This window comes from Bicyclus anynana, chromosome 9 (genome assembly GCF_947172395.1).
Source record: "Bicyclus anynana chromosome 9, ilBicAnyn1.1, whole genome shotgun sequence".
Lineage (NCBI taxonomy): Eukaryota > Metazoa > Arthropoda > Insecta > Lepidoptera > Nymphalidae > Bicyclus > Bicyclus anynana.
Genome location: NC_069091.1, coordinates 5625407 through 5643964, shown reverse-complemented (window position 1 = coordinate 5643964; position 18558 = coordinate 5625407). Strand labels below are relative to the sequence as shown.

Sequence of the window (18558 nt, the reverse complement as noted above, 5' to 3'; positions counted from 1 at the left end):
TATGCGACCTATTATCTGTCTCTCCAAAGTAACAAAGAATAGCTGGGTATATTTAGCTTCTGTGTCGATTTTAATCTGTTATGCAAATGCAAACACATTTCGGTCCGTACACGTGTTCGTATTTCCTTATTAACATGTTGTTGATTTCGACTTCGCGTGGCGCATGTCATAAACTACGTCGCCGTGACAACTTTACGATGGCGGATATGACAGACAAAAATTAACAATGTTAAAATGAAAAAGTAAACGTGCTTGTTTTAAACAAAACAGCCCGCATTGTAGACGAAAAACAAATTTAACATATGAAAATGTATACTTGGTCTGTAATATGGTGGAATTTTTAACGATGTACTCAACAGATGTAACATTTAAACTTGCCTCCCAAAGCTTCACAACCGCAACATAAATTTAAATCTTCATATTTTTTCGAAGTACCCACGAGTTTCAGCTGCAGTATTAATTTTCATTCCGCTTTCAAAGGGTGACTTGCATCAGACAAAGCGTGATCGGATTGAGTGAATAAACTGTCTGCTTAGGGTGCTCATCAATCTTGTAGTGCGAGTAGGTACCTAAAGTACCTAAAGTAGTAAATGGCGCAAGTTTGGAACGCTTCGTCGCACCGGGTTCGTTGGCCGCGACCTGCAACCTCACTAAACTAACGCGACAGTTACAATTTCATTGCCACTCATTAGTCTTTGGCGACAACTTGTCCTTTTAATTTAATTTACAAATTTACAGACTCTATAGCTAGTTCAGATTTGCACCGCACTTTTTAATCTGGCAGAAAGCCATAAAAATAAAGAAAAGCGAAATGGCATAGCTTACCTTTGTACGTAAACTAAATGACTTTAAAGCAAATTTGAGACATGGAAATATTCACTTATAATTTGATCACTGATGATTAAGTTTAAAAATAGTAGTTATTTAAATTTATTAGCTATTAATTAAATCAAGAGAGCCGTGATAGGCCAGTGGATTTACCTCTGCCTCCAATTCCGGAGGGTTTGGGTTCGAATCCGGTCCGGGGCATGCACTTCCAACTTTTCAGTTGTGTGCATTTTAAGAAATTAAATATCACGTGTCTCAAACGGTGAAGGAAAACATCGTGAGGAAACCTGCATACCAGAGAATTTTCTTAATTCTCTGCGTGTGTGAAGTCTGCCAATCCGCATTAGGCCAGCGTGGTAGACTATTGGCCTAACCCCTCTCATTCTGAGAGGAGACTCGAGCTCAGCAGTGAGCCGAATATGGGTTGATAATGATGAAGTAAATCAAATGAAACGTTTAAGGTTGAATGGGGTATTAAAGGTCCCAGAAGGTTTGAGAGTTAAAATAAACAGAGTACAAATATTGAACATGGACACTGTAGAGCATAATTTTAGTAACAATAACGGATTCTTAATGTTGATCATCAACGCATCAAACCCAAAGGATGACATAATGGTGACATTCAATTTAACTAATCTTTTACCGAAACTGCAGAACCGTTTCCTTTTCAATATTGTGCTGTCAATAACTACCGGGGCTAAAAAGAGATTATCTTTTTGATACAAGCGCATTCCTTTTAAAGGTTAGATCTCAAGTGATTGGCATAAATGGCCATGACTAACTGTTATTAAATGATTGATAGAAGCAGGATTATTTTGCGAAACGTAATAACATACCATAAAAAAGCTAAATTTATTACCTATATATTTCTTATTCTGTTTGTATGTTTGGCCAGCAATCTAACATACGACCGGATAGCCGAACGATTTAGTGCGGAAATAGTAGCAAAAAATTATCATGAGTCAATATGCTACTTTTTTAACTACGTATATTAATTGTACGTCCTTTAGATTTTAAAAGAGTAGTACGAGGTGGGCTTCCTCGGGTTTGTCATTTTTATTATGAGTAAACGATGGTAATTTCATTTAAAGTTTTTTTTCCTTTCTGTAAGATAGTGAAGATCAATGTTTGATCAAAACGCATCAGTCTTTCCTGTTAAAAAATAAGTGGATTAAACATTAAATATTTATTTATTTATGTGATGCATCTTTAAGTAATACAATGAAAATACCTATACAATCAACAATTAATCATAATCATAATATGAGACCGCGTGTTAAATTAGCAGACAGGGGGGTCGAATAAATCACTCACGTCTCTCACAGGTGGTTCAGTTTGACCAAACTATTTATCATTTACAAATTTGTAGACATTCACTCGTGATGAAAGCAATTTGCAAATGGACGCGACGTTATCACTTCGTTAATCATCCAGATGTAATCGTGCTGAAAATTAGGTGCATTGTGAACTATTGCGTTTACGTCTGCGATACCGGATGGCTTGCCCCGCCTCGTCTCTTGGCAAACTGCACTATCCTATATTGCAAATCATACTGTGTTTGTTTGCGTAGGTCAACGCTCTCGCCGAGACGTTTTATATGTTCCTGGTGTCACGACGTCATTCTAATAATAGAATAATAGGAATGTTAACATCAAACATGCTGGTATGCGCTCTGCTACTTACCGATTGTGTATGTGATTCGCGTTTCCTTTAAACATCAGCGAATGATCAACGACAAATCGATCAGTACCTCTATATTCATTATACAAACAAAGTCTCGCGAAGGCGGGGATATGTATTAGGGTTTGACAGTTCATAATATGTTTAATTAAGTTCTACGACGTAGCAGTAACTCGTTAAACTTTCATTATTATTCGCTTTCACAAATTGCTCGTACGTGAACGAATTGTTCTCAAAATCGATCTCTGCGGCGCCCGTGAGCCTTTGTTTGACTTCGACTCTGAATTCAGCATAATTGCCTTTTAGCCTTTCATTATTCAACTTTGTGCAGTCATTTAGATTATTACGAAGGGAGTTGCGGTGGTAAGTGTCTTGGGTGGATGCATTAATCGCGATATGTAAATGTGGGGTTCTAAAATATTGAAAGCGTAAGCGTGGTTTTCCAAGAATCCACGCTCGACGTATGCAACCCTCGCATTGTTTTCTTATGTGTTTTAGGTATTACAGTAAAAGCGAACGTGCATGCGAATGTGAAAATTCAAGCCTTTAAAATATTTGGATATTTTTGTATTGATATAATTATTTGTCTATTTATTATTTGTCTTTGTCCAATTTTATTCTGGATATATATTGTTATTTCCATCTAACTTAAATATTTAATTTAAATCAGTTTTTTATTTACCATCTGGATTAAATCGCAGCATTAAAGCTTTCAAATTGTACCTCGAAACTTTAAATTTGCATCTTTACTTATCACCATATTTTTATAGTAATATAAAAGAAACAATTACAAATGTCCCATGATTGTATCATGATTAAAAATGAACATATGTTCTTACTAAATATTCAAAATTAGAACAACACTATGCCTGAGCCTTCTTTGTATTCATAGTTTTTCCCAAGTGTTTTTATGTTTATTCTCTCATTATAATTGATTTTTTTTTTGTTTTAGATCGAAGATGAGGGCAACCACGGCAACGATGACACTCGCCTGTTCATCCTCTCAACACTTGCTGGACAACACAAACCGCGCGTCTCCTGTGCGTTGTGCAAAGAAACTTTGCATGTCTTCGATCGCTACCCGCTGGTGGATGGCACCTTCTTCCTCAGCCCTCGGCAACACATGAGCAGCGCAGTTGAGGTAAACATTTATCAATAACATCAGTATCAGTTTATTTGAAAGGGCCTCCCAGAGAGGGAATGTGGAGCTTAGGACCCATAGCTGAGAGGTGTTATATTGCAATTATTAAAAAGGTTATCAAACATGGTCTTCGGATAAAGCCTGTAATTCTGGACTGCCAATGCCTGGGCGTAACAAAAAAAAAATACCGCGACCTACGGTTTCACGTCCTCTGCACGGGGGTGGAAAGTTTTACTGAGCAGGTGTTTAAGGAAAAAAGAAATGCAATATTTCATAGTTCGGCCGATCCACGTATCTGAAAACACATAGGCTAATGAGGCACTGAACAACAAGGCAGTTAGGCAGCTAGAAATCAAAAGAATTATAATCTTTAATTAATAGAATACAACAACTGATTTAGTTGTTCGCCAGAAATCATTATTATGCGATATTTACGAATTTATAGTTACGACTGCCTTTGGTATTCTATTGTTAAATCTACTTGGGATGTCTTATTAATTTGTTGTGGTCTTAAATCCTTTCCACCCATCAGCATAAAATGCATTGACTTGGAATTGTGTTAAATTGTTTATGAGGACAATTACGCTAAACAATAGAACAATCTATCAAACTGGTTGGTATGTTGCTGAAGCTCGTATTTTAATAGTAGATAGGTTTGCTTTAATAGTGCAATTACTGTTTTGATTGGTGTCATAAATCTTTGCCAGGATTTGTTGTAGAAATAAAGAAGACAATAAATAGGGTAATAGCGGGAAAAGTATTTGTTTTCTCTAGTACGTAGTAGGCGAACCAATGGCACGCGTGCCATTGATGGCACGCGACACAATATTTTGGGCACGTCGCCGATCATAAAACATGTGTAAAGTAGGTATTTGACATAAATTATTTGTCATCTAACCTGCAGCAACAGAAGTCACACTAATTTTACAATAATTTAATTTATGCGTGTGATAAAAACATTCCAAAATGTACCTCTTTTGTTTACTTTATTTCATAAAGAGTTTTGATAGTATTTATTATTGTTATTCTCCAAATAATCAGAAAGTCAAAATTATTTGATGGCACGCCAATGACCCCATTAAACATTTTTTAGAAAAAATGGCACGTTGATGCATAAAGGTTCGCCTACCCTGCTCTAGTACAATAAAGTAGGTATAGTTGTTTACATTTTGAAGTCTGTTTGGCTTTAGATGTACCTGTAACATTTAAATTACTTAATGAAATTGAAAAATAAGTAATTTTGTTGAGTTTTGTTTGACTTTATCAACAAATATTGTATCCGTTTTCAAGTGTTGCAAGGAACAGTATTCTGTCGTAACTTAAATAAGATCTGTAAAAGTTTGTTTAAGTCTACAAAATACACGACTGTTCTAACTCGCTCCCAACTTCTCGACTGGCGTTGTTTATTCAGTGAATTACGACACGAATGTGAGCTGAGATGTACTTTGGGTCTTTGTTTGATGTTGGAGTTACGATTCCATCCTCTTTGCAATTACACACATTTGTACTATTTGTGTCCCGATTTTAAAATAATGCATTCTTTAAATACCTGTTCTAAATGCATTTGGTGTCTGTTGTAGGCAGGTTTATTGTTATCTGTAGACGACGCAAAATTTGTACATTTTTCTAGACGTCATGACGAGTCTAATAAGTACTTACTTACTTACTATACTTTTTTTTTTAATTCGCAGTATCAGTAATTAACACGTTTTTAAAGAAGTTGATTGGCCTATTGTCTAGGGTGGGCCTGTTGATATTATAGAAGATGAAAAAAACATTAATAAGGACCCAGTCAAGAACATAATGAATGTTGATAAAAGTTATCTATGTTATGCACAATACTTGGAGGTTATCTTTAGGTTGTATCTAGTGAATCAAAGAGCTTTCCATTTATCTAGATTCATTTTAATCTCTATGGGAAGCTCTCTCCCTGCCTCCTCCAACTTGAGAACCATTGCTCTGATATTAATAAGTATCGATCTCAAGTTTAACTTTATTATGGCTTTGTGGTGGCCCATTATAACAGACAGATAATAATGAAGGCTTTTTAAATTTAATGTATTGATGAAATATGATCCCCTAAAAGTATCCGTAAAGGCATTAAAACTCCCTTACTTAATATGTATGTTTTATTGAATGCAGGTGAAAGTGGAAGGGCGCACACAGTATCTGACATGTGTATGCATGGGTTGCCTGGAGCGATGCGACCTGGACCGGACGATTCGTTGCCGCTTCTGCGGTCAGAAGTGGGACGGCTCCTCGCTTGTCCTCGGCACCATGTACTCCTATGACATCTTCATGGCCACGCCCTGTTGCGCTGAGAGACTGAAGGTCAGTAATCAATGTAAAATATTAGTCAGTAGGACTTGTCAAATAAACAATGAATGTCAATAAAAATTTTAATAAAAAAAATTCAACCGACTTCCAAGTCAAAAAATAACTTTAACTAAAAAGCAAAAAATAACATCCTACCTATGTGCTACCTTCTGATCAGTTTGAAGGCGGTGCCAAGCCAGTGATGTTTTAATTAAACACGTTTTAACTACAAAATTTCTGTGGTTCTTTTAGAAACAGCTTTAATTAAAACACGACACTGGCTTGGCACCGCCTTCAAACTGATCAGAAGGTAGCACATAGGTAGGATGTTATTTTTTGCTTTTTAGTTAAAGTTATTTTTTGACTTGGAAGTCGGTTGAATTTTTTTTATTAAAATTTTTATTTTTTTATATTTTGTACAGTCACAACCTATCTAAGTGGAAAGTTCTTATCAAGACAAAATTATCAAGTCCAAACACAAGGTAGCTACTGTGAGCCGTCGAGGAGTTCTCTTCACTGTGCTTCGTCTTCATCACCAGACCCTTAATACAGTCACAATCCATCTAGGTGGAAAGTTCTCATCAATACAAATTTATCAAGTCCAAACACAAGGTAGCTACTGTGAACCGTCGAGGAGTTCTCTTCACTGTCCCTTGTCTTCATCATCAGACCCTTAATACAGTCACAATCCATCTAGGTGGAAAGTTCTCATCAACACAAATTTATCAAGTACAAACACAAGGTAGCTACTGTGAACCGTCGAGGAGTTCTGTTCACTGTCCCTCGTCTTCATCACCAGACCCTTAATACAGTCACAATCCATCTAGGTGGAAAGTGCTCATCAATACAAATTTATCAAGTCCAAACACGAGGTAGCTACTGTGAACCGTCGAGGAGTTCTCTTCACTGTCCCTCGTCTTCATCACCAGACCCTTAATACAGTCACAACCCATACAGGTGGAAAGTACTCATCAATACAAATTTATCAAGCCCAAACAAAAGGTGACTGCTGTAAATCGTTGACGAGTTCCATAGTCTGTGTTTCGGCTCCATCATCAGACCAACTCCAAACCTTCATAAAGTTGTAGTGGTTTAAAATACCTTATGGAAACACTAACAAACGCACTAGCCGTCTCTACAACTTTCGAAAGTTCCCCTCAATTTCTCCAGGATGCCATCATCAGATCCTGACATGAAAAAAATGGGACCACCCTGGAAGTAAACCCTTCAAAACAAAAAAAGAATTTTCAAAATCGGTCCATAATTGACGGAATTATCGCTGGACATACATTAAAAAAAAAAAAAAAAAAAAAAAAAAAACATACATACAGCCGAACGTAGAACCTCCTCCTTTTTGGAAGTCGGTTAAAAAATAATGGTTATTATGCAATTGATGAATATTCTAATGACAAAAATGGTTTAGAAGCAATTATATACAGAATTCATAGAAGTAATGTAAATGGTGATTTTTTCAAAATAGTAACTTCTGAGCTGGATTTTAGTGTTCTAATTTTCGAACCGGCAGTAGTCTAACAAAAAGACAAACTTTAAAGCGCTTGTAAATTACTTAATCTAACATCTCACATATGTAACGATGTTTTCGTAACTCGACAGTGCGAGTTTCGAATTCGTATATATCTCTCTCCGTCTAATTCTATAGATAGAGAGCGATAGATTCAAATTCGAAGCTTACATCGAGTTATAAAAAAAAACATCGTTATAGTTCAAAGTGCATTGAAATTCGCATCCAAATCTAACGGACATCTCTTTGTCCACAGTGTAACAACTGCTACAAGCCGCTGCTCCACCCACACCAGCGGCTCAACTACTCCGACTATTCGCACCCAGTCACCTGCCCGCACTGCCGCGTAGTCGACACGCACTTCGTGAAGCCGCTGTCTTACTGCTTCACGAAACGGGTCTTCCCGCTGTTCCAGCAGTGGCCATAACAAACGGCGGTGCCGGGGCCCTCTCCCGGCACCCCCCCTGATTCGTGGGGTCTAGCGCCGTCGCCTTCCCGACGCGCGTCCCCTCCAGCGTTGCGCCCAGTCGTCAACACGAGCATGGCCCGTGCGCCTGAACCAACAACAACAACCGATGAGTCTGCTAAATTCCTCAATCCTTTGGCTAGTATAACGGAGTCGCTGTCTTTACTCGGGCTTAGTCCGGAGACGCTCGCTATGAGCTTCGGAGAATCTCTGGCAGAGCGGTACCTGTCTGCCCTGCGACCCAAGCCTGCAGAAAGGCCGCTGTTGAGTACTTGTGGGGCCCCTCGTCGCACGCCGCAAGCAGAGCCCTCTAACTTGCAGCTGTTCTCCAACGACTTCATCGATTACTTGAACCAAATCGCGTAAAGTGCTAACGACTCGCGCAATGACGAACTCTATGTGTGTCCTCATTTGAGGCGCTAGGAATAATTTTTGTTAAAATTAAGTTGGTATTATTGAAAATAATTTTATGTATCGGTTTAGATCATACTATTGATTTTATTTTAATTTTATTCTACAATTTGTTGATTAAAATAGGTAGATGTTGATTTATCGAAAATAATAATAATTAGGGGTATGTATAGTGACACCAGAAAATGCATTTTGTTTTTTTTTTTAAATTTTCGTTTGAACCAATAACCGGGGAGTATTCCTTCTGAAGGAGAATATAAAGTTTTTTTTTTTTTAATTATTACCTTCGATTTCAGTGATACTGATAGGGTAGCCCTATGTAATAGGGTGTTTGTGTGGTGTGTTGTTTAGTTCAATTTAGTTTATTAGTTATGTTTTATTTTAGCAAAATTTTAAACTTTTAACATTAACATTAAGTGTTATACGATATTTTCGTAGGTTTATGTCGATTTTTTTCTTCTCTCCCACCAAATGGCACCCAATATCTGTAAGCGCATTACAGATGTCATTTTAGGTTATATTACTTTAATATCATTTTCATTTACTTACAGATATTTTTCACTTAATTATGGTATAGGAGTTTAATCGTAAGTAATTGCTGTGTCACCAATAATATGATTAGCTTGTCAATAATATGTATTACATTTACTGTAAGGTTATGTATCTACATGTTTTGTTTCCACTGAAATTATTTATTATAATATTCAGTGATCAGCGGAGAGTTGTATATGAAAAAAATAAATTTTATATTGAATAGAAACTTTTTGGAATCGTGCCATATCAAATGAAATAACCTCAAAATATTTGGAACAGAAATTATTTTATAAGATAAATGGCCGCTTATCACTGAAAGCATTTATTTATGAATAAATTTTGTTACTATCGTGAAAATTTTTGGGCTACGTCTATATTTTAGGTTAAGGGTTTTTTCTTATAATTATCTTGAATGTCTATTTATTTGTAAGGATAGCTAGCGCTTCGACATTTAATAAGCGTATAAGTGATGCACATTTACTCAGTAATGTTTAACGTTAACATTTTAGGTAAGTTTTTGATACATTTGATACTTACTACTCGCAAGTGATTACAAGTGATATAAAAATTCTAGACCTAGTGCGTGTTTAGTGGATAGTGGAGAAAACAAGTGGTGCGGATTGGTAGGCGCTTATAACGGCTTATTAGGCTGCTACTCCATAGGTCTGCGAACACTTTTTACCCAATTATGGTATTTTTAGGCAAAGAGAGACAGCTTTTCTTGGGGAAAAGATCGCAAACCTGTGGTAGAGCGGCTTAACAAAATTAGGGTATCGTGATATCCGTGAACTAGATCGTTCACAATGTAGGCAATAATTCTATAAAGACTTGACAATTTTTATAGGTAAAAATTTTTGCATTATTCTAAAAAAAAAATCAAAACTGCCATTTACCTTTTTACTAAACTTAATAGCTAAGTTCCAAGTTGGGAGCGTCTTTGTTTTGGAACCGACGTTCATGATATTGGACTGAATGTATTCATACATGTTGCGTAGTAGGTAGAGCCTTAGTATCATCACCCATCACGCGCACGACATCATTCTATCATCCGCATCACTGCACATCATCAATCATCCCTGTCATTTGGCATGGTTTGAGTGGCGGCGAACTGGCTTACTGTTACTCCATTTGTTACACACCAACATTTTTGTTCATAATATTAATACTATTAAAGTTAAAGTATCAAAATACTTGCTCACAAGATTACCGCCATGTGGAATGTTGAGTCAACTACCATTGTTCCCATAGTTGTTTCAGTTAATGGTCTTAAAGCGAAAACTCTTCTTTGACTTTAAAAAGAAAAATCTTTGAACAACACCCTAAGAAGCTTTCACTTAATTGTTGGATCAAGAGTCGTATACAGAAGGCAGTGATTCTTACAATGTTCTGATTTGTATGGTGTCACAGGGCACCCGTAGAGACGTTTCATCTTACGTTCTACTAGCCCTAGAGCTCCAGTCTTGGCAGAGCTATGCTCGTTCGATTCCCTCAGTAACGCTACTGCAGCAGTCATGTAATAATACTGCAGCAGTCATGTAATAATACTGCAGGCAGCCCTGTAACAATACTGCAGCAGTCATGTAATAATACTGCAGCAGCTTTGTAACAATACTGCAGCAGTCATGTAATAATACTGCAGCAGCCCTGAAACAATACTGCAGCAGTCATGTAATAATACTGCAGCAGCTTTGTAACAATACTGCAGCAGTCATGTAATGATACTGCAGCAGCTCTGTAACAATACTGCAGCAGTCATGTAATTATACTGCAGCAGCTCTGTAACAATACTGCAGCATTCATGTAATAATACTGCAGCAGTCCTCTAACAAGACTGCAGTGGTCTCATTAAGGAGTAAACCATTACAAAGTTATACTTGAAAATTCTAACTGCGTTCACAATATGGCGGTAATTCTTTTCAATATAAAAACATGGACAGTAGCTTGTCTTCTGAACAGTAAACTATTTTCATTCATTTAACATGTCGTGAAGTAACAAGAATGTTTTTGTTTTCGTTTGAATCTATAAATTTGTATGTGACATAATGGGTTCTAGTAGTCAGTTCGCCGAGTGTGGTTGTACGTATATTATTACCTCTCTAAACCTTTAAATTTTCGTATTCTCTCGCTTAAAATTTACTGTAAAATTGAGAATAATTATATCGAAAACTATGATAGCACAGTATAGTATTGTAAATAAATACCGTTTTTCTACACGCAGATGCTTACAAAGTGTTTATTGAGATATTATATGAATGCATATTTCTAGTTTAGCCATATAGTACATAATGTCAACAATATCAAAGATCCCTAATTATTTTAAAACGATCTCGCGCAAGTGTAATGTCATCTCATATGTTAATCAATTTTAATTTTATCGAAGTTTGCTCGTTCGAATATAGAATTATATTTAAAAGTTTAATATACATTTATGTAAATGTATGTAACCAATAAAAATGTTTGAAAAAAAAGTTAAAAAAAAAATAACGAGCTGTTGTTGGTATATTTAGGAAAATATTAAAAAAAAAGAACCAGATCATCTGATGGTGGCCATGTACAAATGAAAAAGTGGAATGACATTACACTTGAGATATTTAGTGAAAGCGACACAAATTTTATAGTAACATATTGTTTAATAGTCAATACAGAGCCATCTAACTTAGATGTATATGAATGGAATATAATGACGCGAAGCATCAAGTCATTTCCCCCTCTCCTCCGGTACAAATTCAAAGAATACGATAATATATTGGAAATTAAAATATCCAGTTTTACGAGTTTATTAAAGTCCTCCGAAATAATAAGGATCTTTTTAATATTTTATAAAGGATGACATTACCTCTCTAGAATTAATTAGAAATTATATATATTCAGAGGGCTCCTAAAATTAAGAATACGTTTTCGGAACTAGCCTTTATAATGAAGGGTTTACTTGAAATACAAGTAGTTCTTTCAGTTGCACAGTACAAAATATAACGGAAAGCGTATATTAATAGTTGCTTACCAAACGATAATAATCTTTGTCTGTTAATTTATATTTTTCAAAGTAAAATTAATAATTTACCCCTTTTTATAGTAGTATATATAATTAAGTATATAACTTATTTAACCTTTTTAACTTGAACTATTGTGTACATTTACTATTGGTAATTTTAACTTTAATATTGTTAAGAGTTTTCCTAGGTCGAACTATTTTAAAACTTCGGGATTTCGTTTGAACAAATCTTCCATCGTCCCTATTCCATTTACTCTTAAGTTTTTACCAAAGCGAAATAGCTAAGAAGGAAAACCATTCTGATATGAAACTTAAGGTTGTGTAGATTTAGGTGGGAGGCCACGTTTATAAAATAGTTTTGACTTATTCCTACTCTCTTATACGACAGATACATAATCGTAGTATGTTTTGATTATTCATATTTTAGTCACTTAGTTATTTGTTCAGTTTAATAAATGTAATTACACAAACGTTGCCAACTTCTTAGTTTATTTGCACATATTTGTTAAATTTTTGTAATTAATAACAATTTATTTAGACACCCACATTGAAATTTCTTCATGTTGAATTTAGTGTGGTGTAATTTAGTGAATTGCTTAAAGTACAAAGAAACAATTTGTTACTTTTGCAAATTTTATAAAGTAAATCAAATACATATTAAATAAACTAAAAGTAACAGTGATCTAGATAATCTTTACGAAATAGTTGCCTGTAAATCCTAAATGAAAAGCGCAATTGTTTCTACAAACAAGTGACTAGCCGTTATCTTGGTTTTAAAGAAATCTTGTATCTCGTTTTGCGTTGGTCAAGTAGGAGCGGAAATTGTTACTTATTATAAAACTATATCTTGTATAAGTTCTCTTGTACATTTATTTGAACTTGTATTTTATCAAATGCTATTAGTACTGTAGGAGCACACCGTAGTAAGATAACCATCGGTATAATACTTGTTGGACTAGGTCTCGCTTTCCAACCTAGGTAAGACTAACCTTATGTCAACGGTAGTTCTCACTTACAGCCTTTTCACACTGGCGTATATCGAGCGCCGTTTGTCGCAGTGCAAACGCCGCGACAGTGCGACTAGCATTGCGACAACGCGACTAACGCAGTGCAAATTATAAATTGCGTCGTCGTGCCGTCTGTGTCGTGCGTACATTCGATTATTCTAGTATGAAGAGGCTGTTAGTATAATAATATGTGTTTTCTTTAACTATAATGTGTGAATGGGATGAATGGTCGTGATCACATACTTTAAGATAAGTCATCATTTTATTTTCATTTCTACTTATTGATAAAGTGCTCGCCACTTGCGAGTCTTGTTATAAAATCGTGTACATTCTGGTCATAGGCACGACTTGTGCATAGTTATGTGAAATTAACATTAATTATTTTGTTCGATAAATCCATTATCATTACTATATAACTTATTGCACTCTCAAATCTACCCTGCCCCATTAACTTTAGCTATACGTAATTGGCATAAATTCATTAAGGTGTAAGGTATTTTTATCTTTTCCAAAAATATATACAGTCCCAAAATGTGATAGTTAAGAAGACTTAGGTCGCGCATGCAAAGAGATAGGAGGTCCTTAGTATAGATAAACTGTTTATGGTTAGAGAACAGAAAAGTGATAGAAAATCGTATTTCACAGAATATTAAAAATGGTGGCATTTTGTATCGAACATTTCATTATCATCGCAAATAATCTCTCATAGATTAAAAGCACATATTTTTCAAAAAGCAGAATATCTCAGAATTCTTTCTAAAGATACGATAAACATAAAACAGGCATCCGGTGTCCATTATGAAGCTCAAAATTTTCAAACGCATTGGCTGATTATTAGTATACGGCTGTTATTGGTTAGTGAAAGATTCAAATCAAGGTGTTAATTATATTTTGATACTCGATGTTTTCTACACTAGTAGTATGTATATTAACCTTTTGTATTAACTTTTGTAATTAGGCTTAACATCGCACTCCATCGCATTTCTCAATTTGAGTGATTTAAATCATTTTGATATCATTACACATTCATGAAACAGTTTGTATCTCAAACTAACAAATGCGATGAGAATGTGACAAGTGATATAAACAGCATTATCGAAACGTTACAATTTGGGGTTTGACTTAGAGACTTGCACAGACACAAAAAGACTGTAACCAATACTAAAAACTAGATCCATAGATTATAAATCTCCATTTTGTATATCTATTTAACGATTGAAGAATTATATTGTAGTGTTTCGTAATATTTTCAAACAGTACCAAATCCCGTGTGTAATTTTAATTCTGTGTGCACTTTTCTAAGTCATCAATTCCTCGGTATGAAGGAACTTAAAGCATGCGATAGGTGCAGTCTTAAGGAATGAAAATTTAAAAAGGAAAGAGATTGTGGTAAGTACGGCTAAATTTGGGTGATAATCTTACGAATTGGTTAAAGATAATAATTAAGTTATTGCGTGGCAATTAGACTAATTACTACGTAACGCGCGGGGTGCATCAGGGTATGAGTGTACTAATTTGTAATGAGCAAAGAGAAATACTTTTGTACTTTCGTAAAAAGTTAACAAGTAATTTAGTGATAACGTTTTTTCTAATTAATGTGTAATTCGTAAATTAAACAATCATGTTAATGTACGTTTTTTTACTGAAATCGTAGCTGTAGTAATTTTTGTAAGACAAAAACGAGCACCGACTCGTACGTGTATCAAGAGCGATAATAGTTATTGTGTAAGACCGCTCGTTGGTCCGTTGAGGAGTCGTCTTGACCAGTCCCGAGAGGCGATTGACTGCAATTGAGATCACTTCTTGACGCGTGACCTTCGGTGGCAAGGTCATTTATGTCTAGGCTAGGGTATCCTCAAGTAATGTGCGTTTTGTGTCCGATGTTTTTATGTTGGTAATTGAAATTTGCATTTGAACTACAAAATATTGCAGTGAGTAAACATAAGTTTAAGTGAAAACTAAGCCAAGAAGTCCAATCTCGGTTCAATATGGTGTGCGTAAAAAGTTGATTTTGCGAGTTGGTACCAATCTCGGTTCAATATGGTGTGCGTAAAAAGTTGATTTTGCGATTTGGTACCTACAGGTCTAAGTAAACAACTAATCGCCGCGGACGGAGTTTGAATGATTGGCTTTAATACTTTATAAGGGTCAAGGTGTCAGTTATTTTTGTTCAAGGTTATTTAACACTGAACTGAGAAATTGCAAAAATCATCTAAAATAACTCTCAAGACAAAATTAGTGTTATAAAATGGTATCCAAAATTTAAAATACACATTTTATCATTGTAGTCATAAAATTATACACCAATTTTTCTCCGTACCTAAAGTCTCTTTTGACAAGGACGTAAAAAGAGATGAGTACAGTGGATACTATACAAAATTGAAGAATTGCTTAAATGCCTTGACCCTGTGAATCGCGACACAAAGATACATTTGGAATTAAACTGCTACAAGACTTGAAACAACTTGCTTCATAATATTTAATTTCGCGTTAAGCATTTGTATGAGTATGGGATGAATGAAGTATGCCTAATGTTTTAAAATGTTTCCTTCATTTCTAGTGTAGGTATACTGGTTATCTACACATAATTATTATTAATATTGGGTGTGGTCGTGTCATATATTATGTATTTTACTATAATGATCTCTTGTTTACTTACAATTTTTCTGGAATATGGCTCGATTAGAGACAAAGTTGGAATGAGAAGCTCAGAGAAACGCCAATTGACTATTTTTAAGTGTATTCGATAAGTGCTTGAAATAACGGATAAGAAACGTTTAAAAAATATATTATGATATATAAGTATTACCACTAAAAATTATATTATTTTTAAACGATTGGATTAAGTCGTATATTTTTGTAAATTTGCAGTCAATGCATGAGGAATTGGCGCGACAAAAGCGAAGAAATTTACGATTACGTAAAAGCTAAAAACAGGCAGAACGATTTTTGGAGAACGTCAAAATGACTATGCCGCCAACGGCGTGACAACGCTGCTGCAGCGATGCGGTCTCTCTTTTTGTCTGTCTTTAGCTTAAGAGTACGCTGTTTAAGATAAGGAAACAAGTTCCAATTTGTAACAATTGAAAATAATGAGAAAGCTATTCATTTATAACGATAGTGAGCGATGTATTGTCTATTTTGTAATGTTGGTAAAGCATGATGTACTAGATTTAAGGTTGTTTCAGAAAATTGTAATAAAACTAAGGAGGCAAAAAAAAACATGTTATATTTTATACGAATCCTGATATTTCGCCCGCCCCAGCGGCGAGCTTTATGTTACTTTACGAAGTTAGTATGTAAGTTTACTCTTTAAAAGAGTTTTCGCAGGTAGTAGTTTTAGTAGGCTTAGTGTTTTTTATACCGGCTTGATGTTGTGACATTTATTATTAATATGATATCGATAAAACGCAGAACTACCGAATGAGCGGCCAACATGATCAATAGCAGAATGTGTAGTGGGTATCGGGGAATGGTATCGGCGATTTCCATTGATTTAGTTTAGCGGGCAGCATTCCTGCTGTTGTGATTTACCAAAGTGTCGCAGTTCGCAAGCATATCATTTTAATACAACGCTAGATACGTTTTCGGTACAAAATTTAGCGAAGTTTTTAATTCTATTCAATTAATATATTGTTAGACAATTCCTCGTCCCCAGCGCTGTACTGGACAGTGGCGGACTGACTTCAGATTTAATTGAAGCCGTTTCTAGTCGACTTCATCGGCTTACAAGTGAATCGTTCGCCCGATCGGAGGTATGAGTTCAACTTGATCCACTACAGCTATGGCGATGAACCTGAAACAATTCAGTTATTTAGCAGAATTATATTATTGTCTAGTGTTTCCGATTATGTTACGTTTTATATTGCTTATATTATATATTATTGATACAATGTTCATTAAGTATTTAATATTCATTTGATGAGGACCTAGTCGATTCTCTATGATATCACATCTCCCAAAGTACAAATTCCTTGTTGTTTAGTCCAATTTTGTTTGACTGTTATTAACTGGAAATTTTTTTAGAGAGAGTTTGCCTCGTCTGGTCGCGTGGATGATAGACTTTGTTTACGAGTCTATTTCGGTTCGTTTATTCTTTGCCAGTGACGTAGTTCGACCAATCGGCGCGCTGCGTCTACGGCAAAGATCATTCGTAGATAACAGATAGTTCAAATTAATCCTTAAAATTATTTCAGTAGATACGAATATTGTGCCGTAATGGCAACTAGGAATTACGAATATTATTATGTTTAGCAGCTCTTAATTTAGTTTGATGTTAGAATAATCTTAATTTACCTACTTTTAGTTAAATTGCACAATTAATAACCCAACACTTAGTTATTCATTACCTACACTAATTTCTACTGTATTCATTCACACACTGGTTATTTTTAAGATTTTATTTTAACTTGGTAAACTAATGCTCAGCATTTCTTTATCGGGTATCTTTGTTTTATTTACCATTGTATTTTGTTATACGTAATCGCCTACTACACATTATCTAATTGGAAAGCTTAATTAGCATTGAAATATATTTCAAATGACACTATACCTACGATAAATACAATAAAACTTTTATAAAAATAAAATAAAAATTTGAAAAATATGTCAATTTGTTTTATTCCTAATATCCCTTAATCCCTGTACTTAGGTCTAGATCAGAGTTTTTAGGATTTAACAAATTTTGATTAAGTACCTACCTAGTTGGTCTCTTCAAAAAATATTCATCATCATCATCATATCAGCCGATGGACGTCCACTGCACGACATAGGCCTTTTGTAGGGACTTCCAAACATCACGATACTGAGCCACCTGCATCCAGCGAATCCCTGCGACTCGCTTGATGTCGTCAGTCCATCTGGTGGGGGGTCGAATAATACTGCGCTTTCTAGTGCGGGGTCGCTATACCAACACTTTGGAACCCCAACGTCTAAAAATATTACCAAAATCAAATAGATTAATATAGAACTAAATGAAAGGTAAATGCACTACACAGAATACTATAGTCCGGCAAGTTCATTGATAACACTCCCATGATATGCGGGCGACAGGGGGAAAGACTGCACGGGTGTGAAATCGTGCGTGCGGGGAAGTGACGTGCATCAGTCGTGGGTTTTCATTCATCGCTACACGCCCCCTGGCCTGCGCGTGACATTGTGAGTGTTACGAACGAAATTGCCAAGCTATAGTACAACTAAATATTTTGGCTTGTGGTTCGACCCCACTTTTTACACGACTGAAAAAACGATTCCTATCAGCTGCTTACTAGAGAGGGAGAGCTTTCTATCAAAATCCTCGTGACTAACATTCGTGAGGTTTTTGATTATTAGCAATTTTTCTGAGTGTTAGCGCCGTAGTTCATAATAAGATCTTAACGGCGTCACTGGGGGGCTTGGGTCCCGGAGGCAGAAGCAAAAGAAATAGGCGGAACGATTCTCTACGACCACCTGACGCACTGGCGACCTGCCGCTTGCTCTTAAGCTTTCAAACTAGGAGGTCATAATTTGAAGCGGAGACTCGGCACTCTGCTCTAATGCAGGTTAGCAAATTTAGGGTGGTAAATAACAATCTCACTATCATGTGTTAATTACAATGAAGGAAACGGACCGACGGCTTAAACCACAAAATAACCATAGGTAACAGGCACTAAGAATTTGTAA

At 35.6% G+C, this 18558-nt stretch overlaps 1 protein-coding gene across 1 annotated transcript in view; it reads left to right on the top strand.

Moving 5' to 3' along the window:
* Nucleotides 1–17503, top strand: part of LOC112058315 (headcase protein) — a 105143-nt gene extending 87640 nt beyond the window's left edge. The window contains exons 3-5 of the mRNA XM_024099037.2: nt 3461–3649; nt 5792–5980; nt 7744–17503. Of these exons, the coding sequence (XP_023954805.1) occupies nt 3461–3649; nt 5792–5980; nt 7744–7914 (549 nt within the window). The 3' untranslated portion in view covers nt 7915–17503. The remainder of the gene's footprint in view (nt 1–3460; nt 3650–5791; nt 5981–7743) is intronic.
* The last annotated feature ends 1055 nt before the right edge of the window (nt 17504–18558 follow it).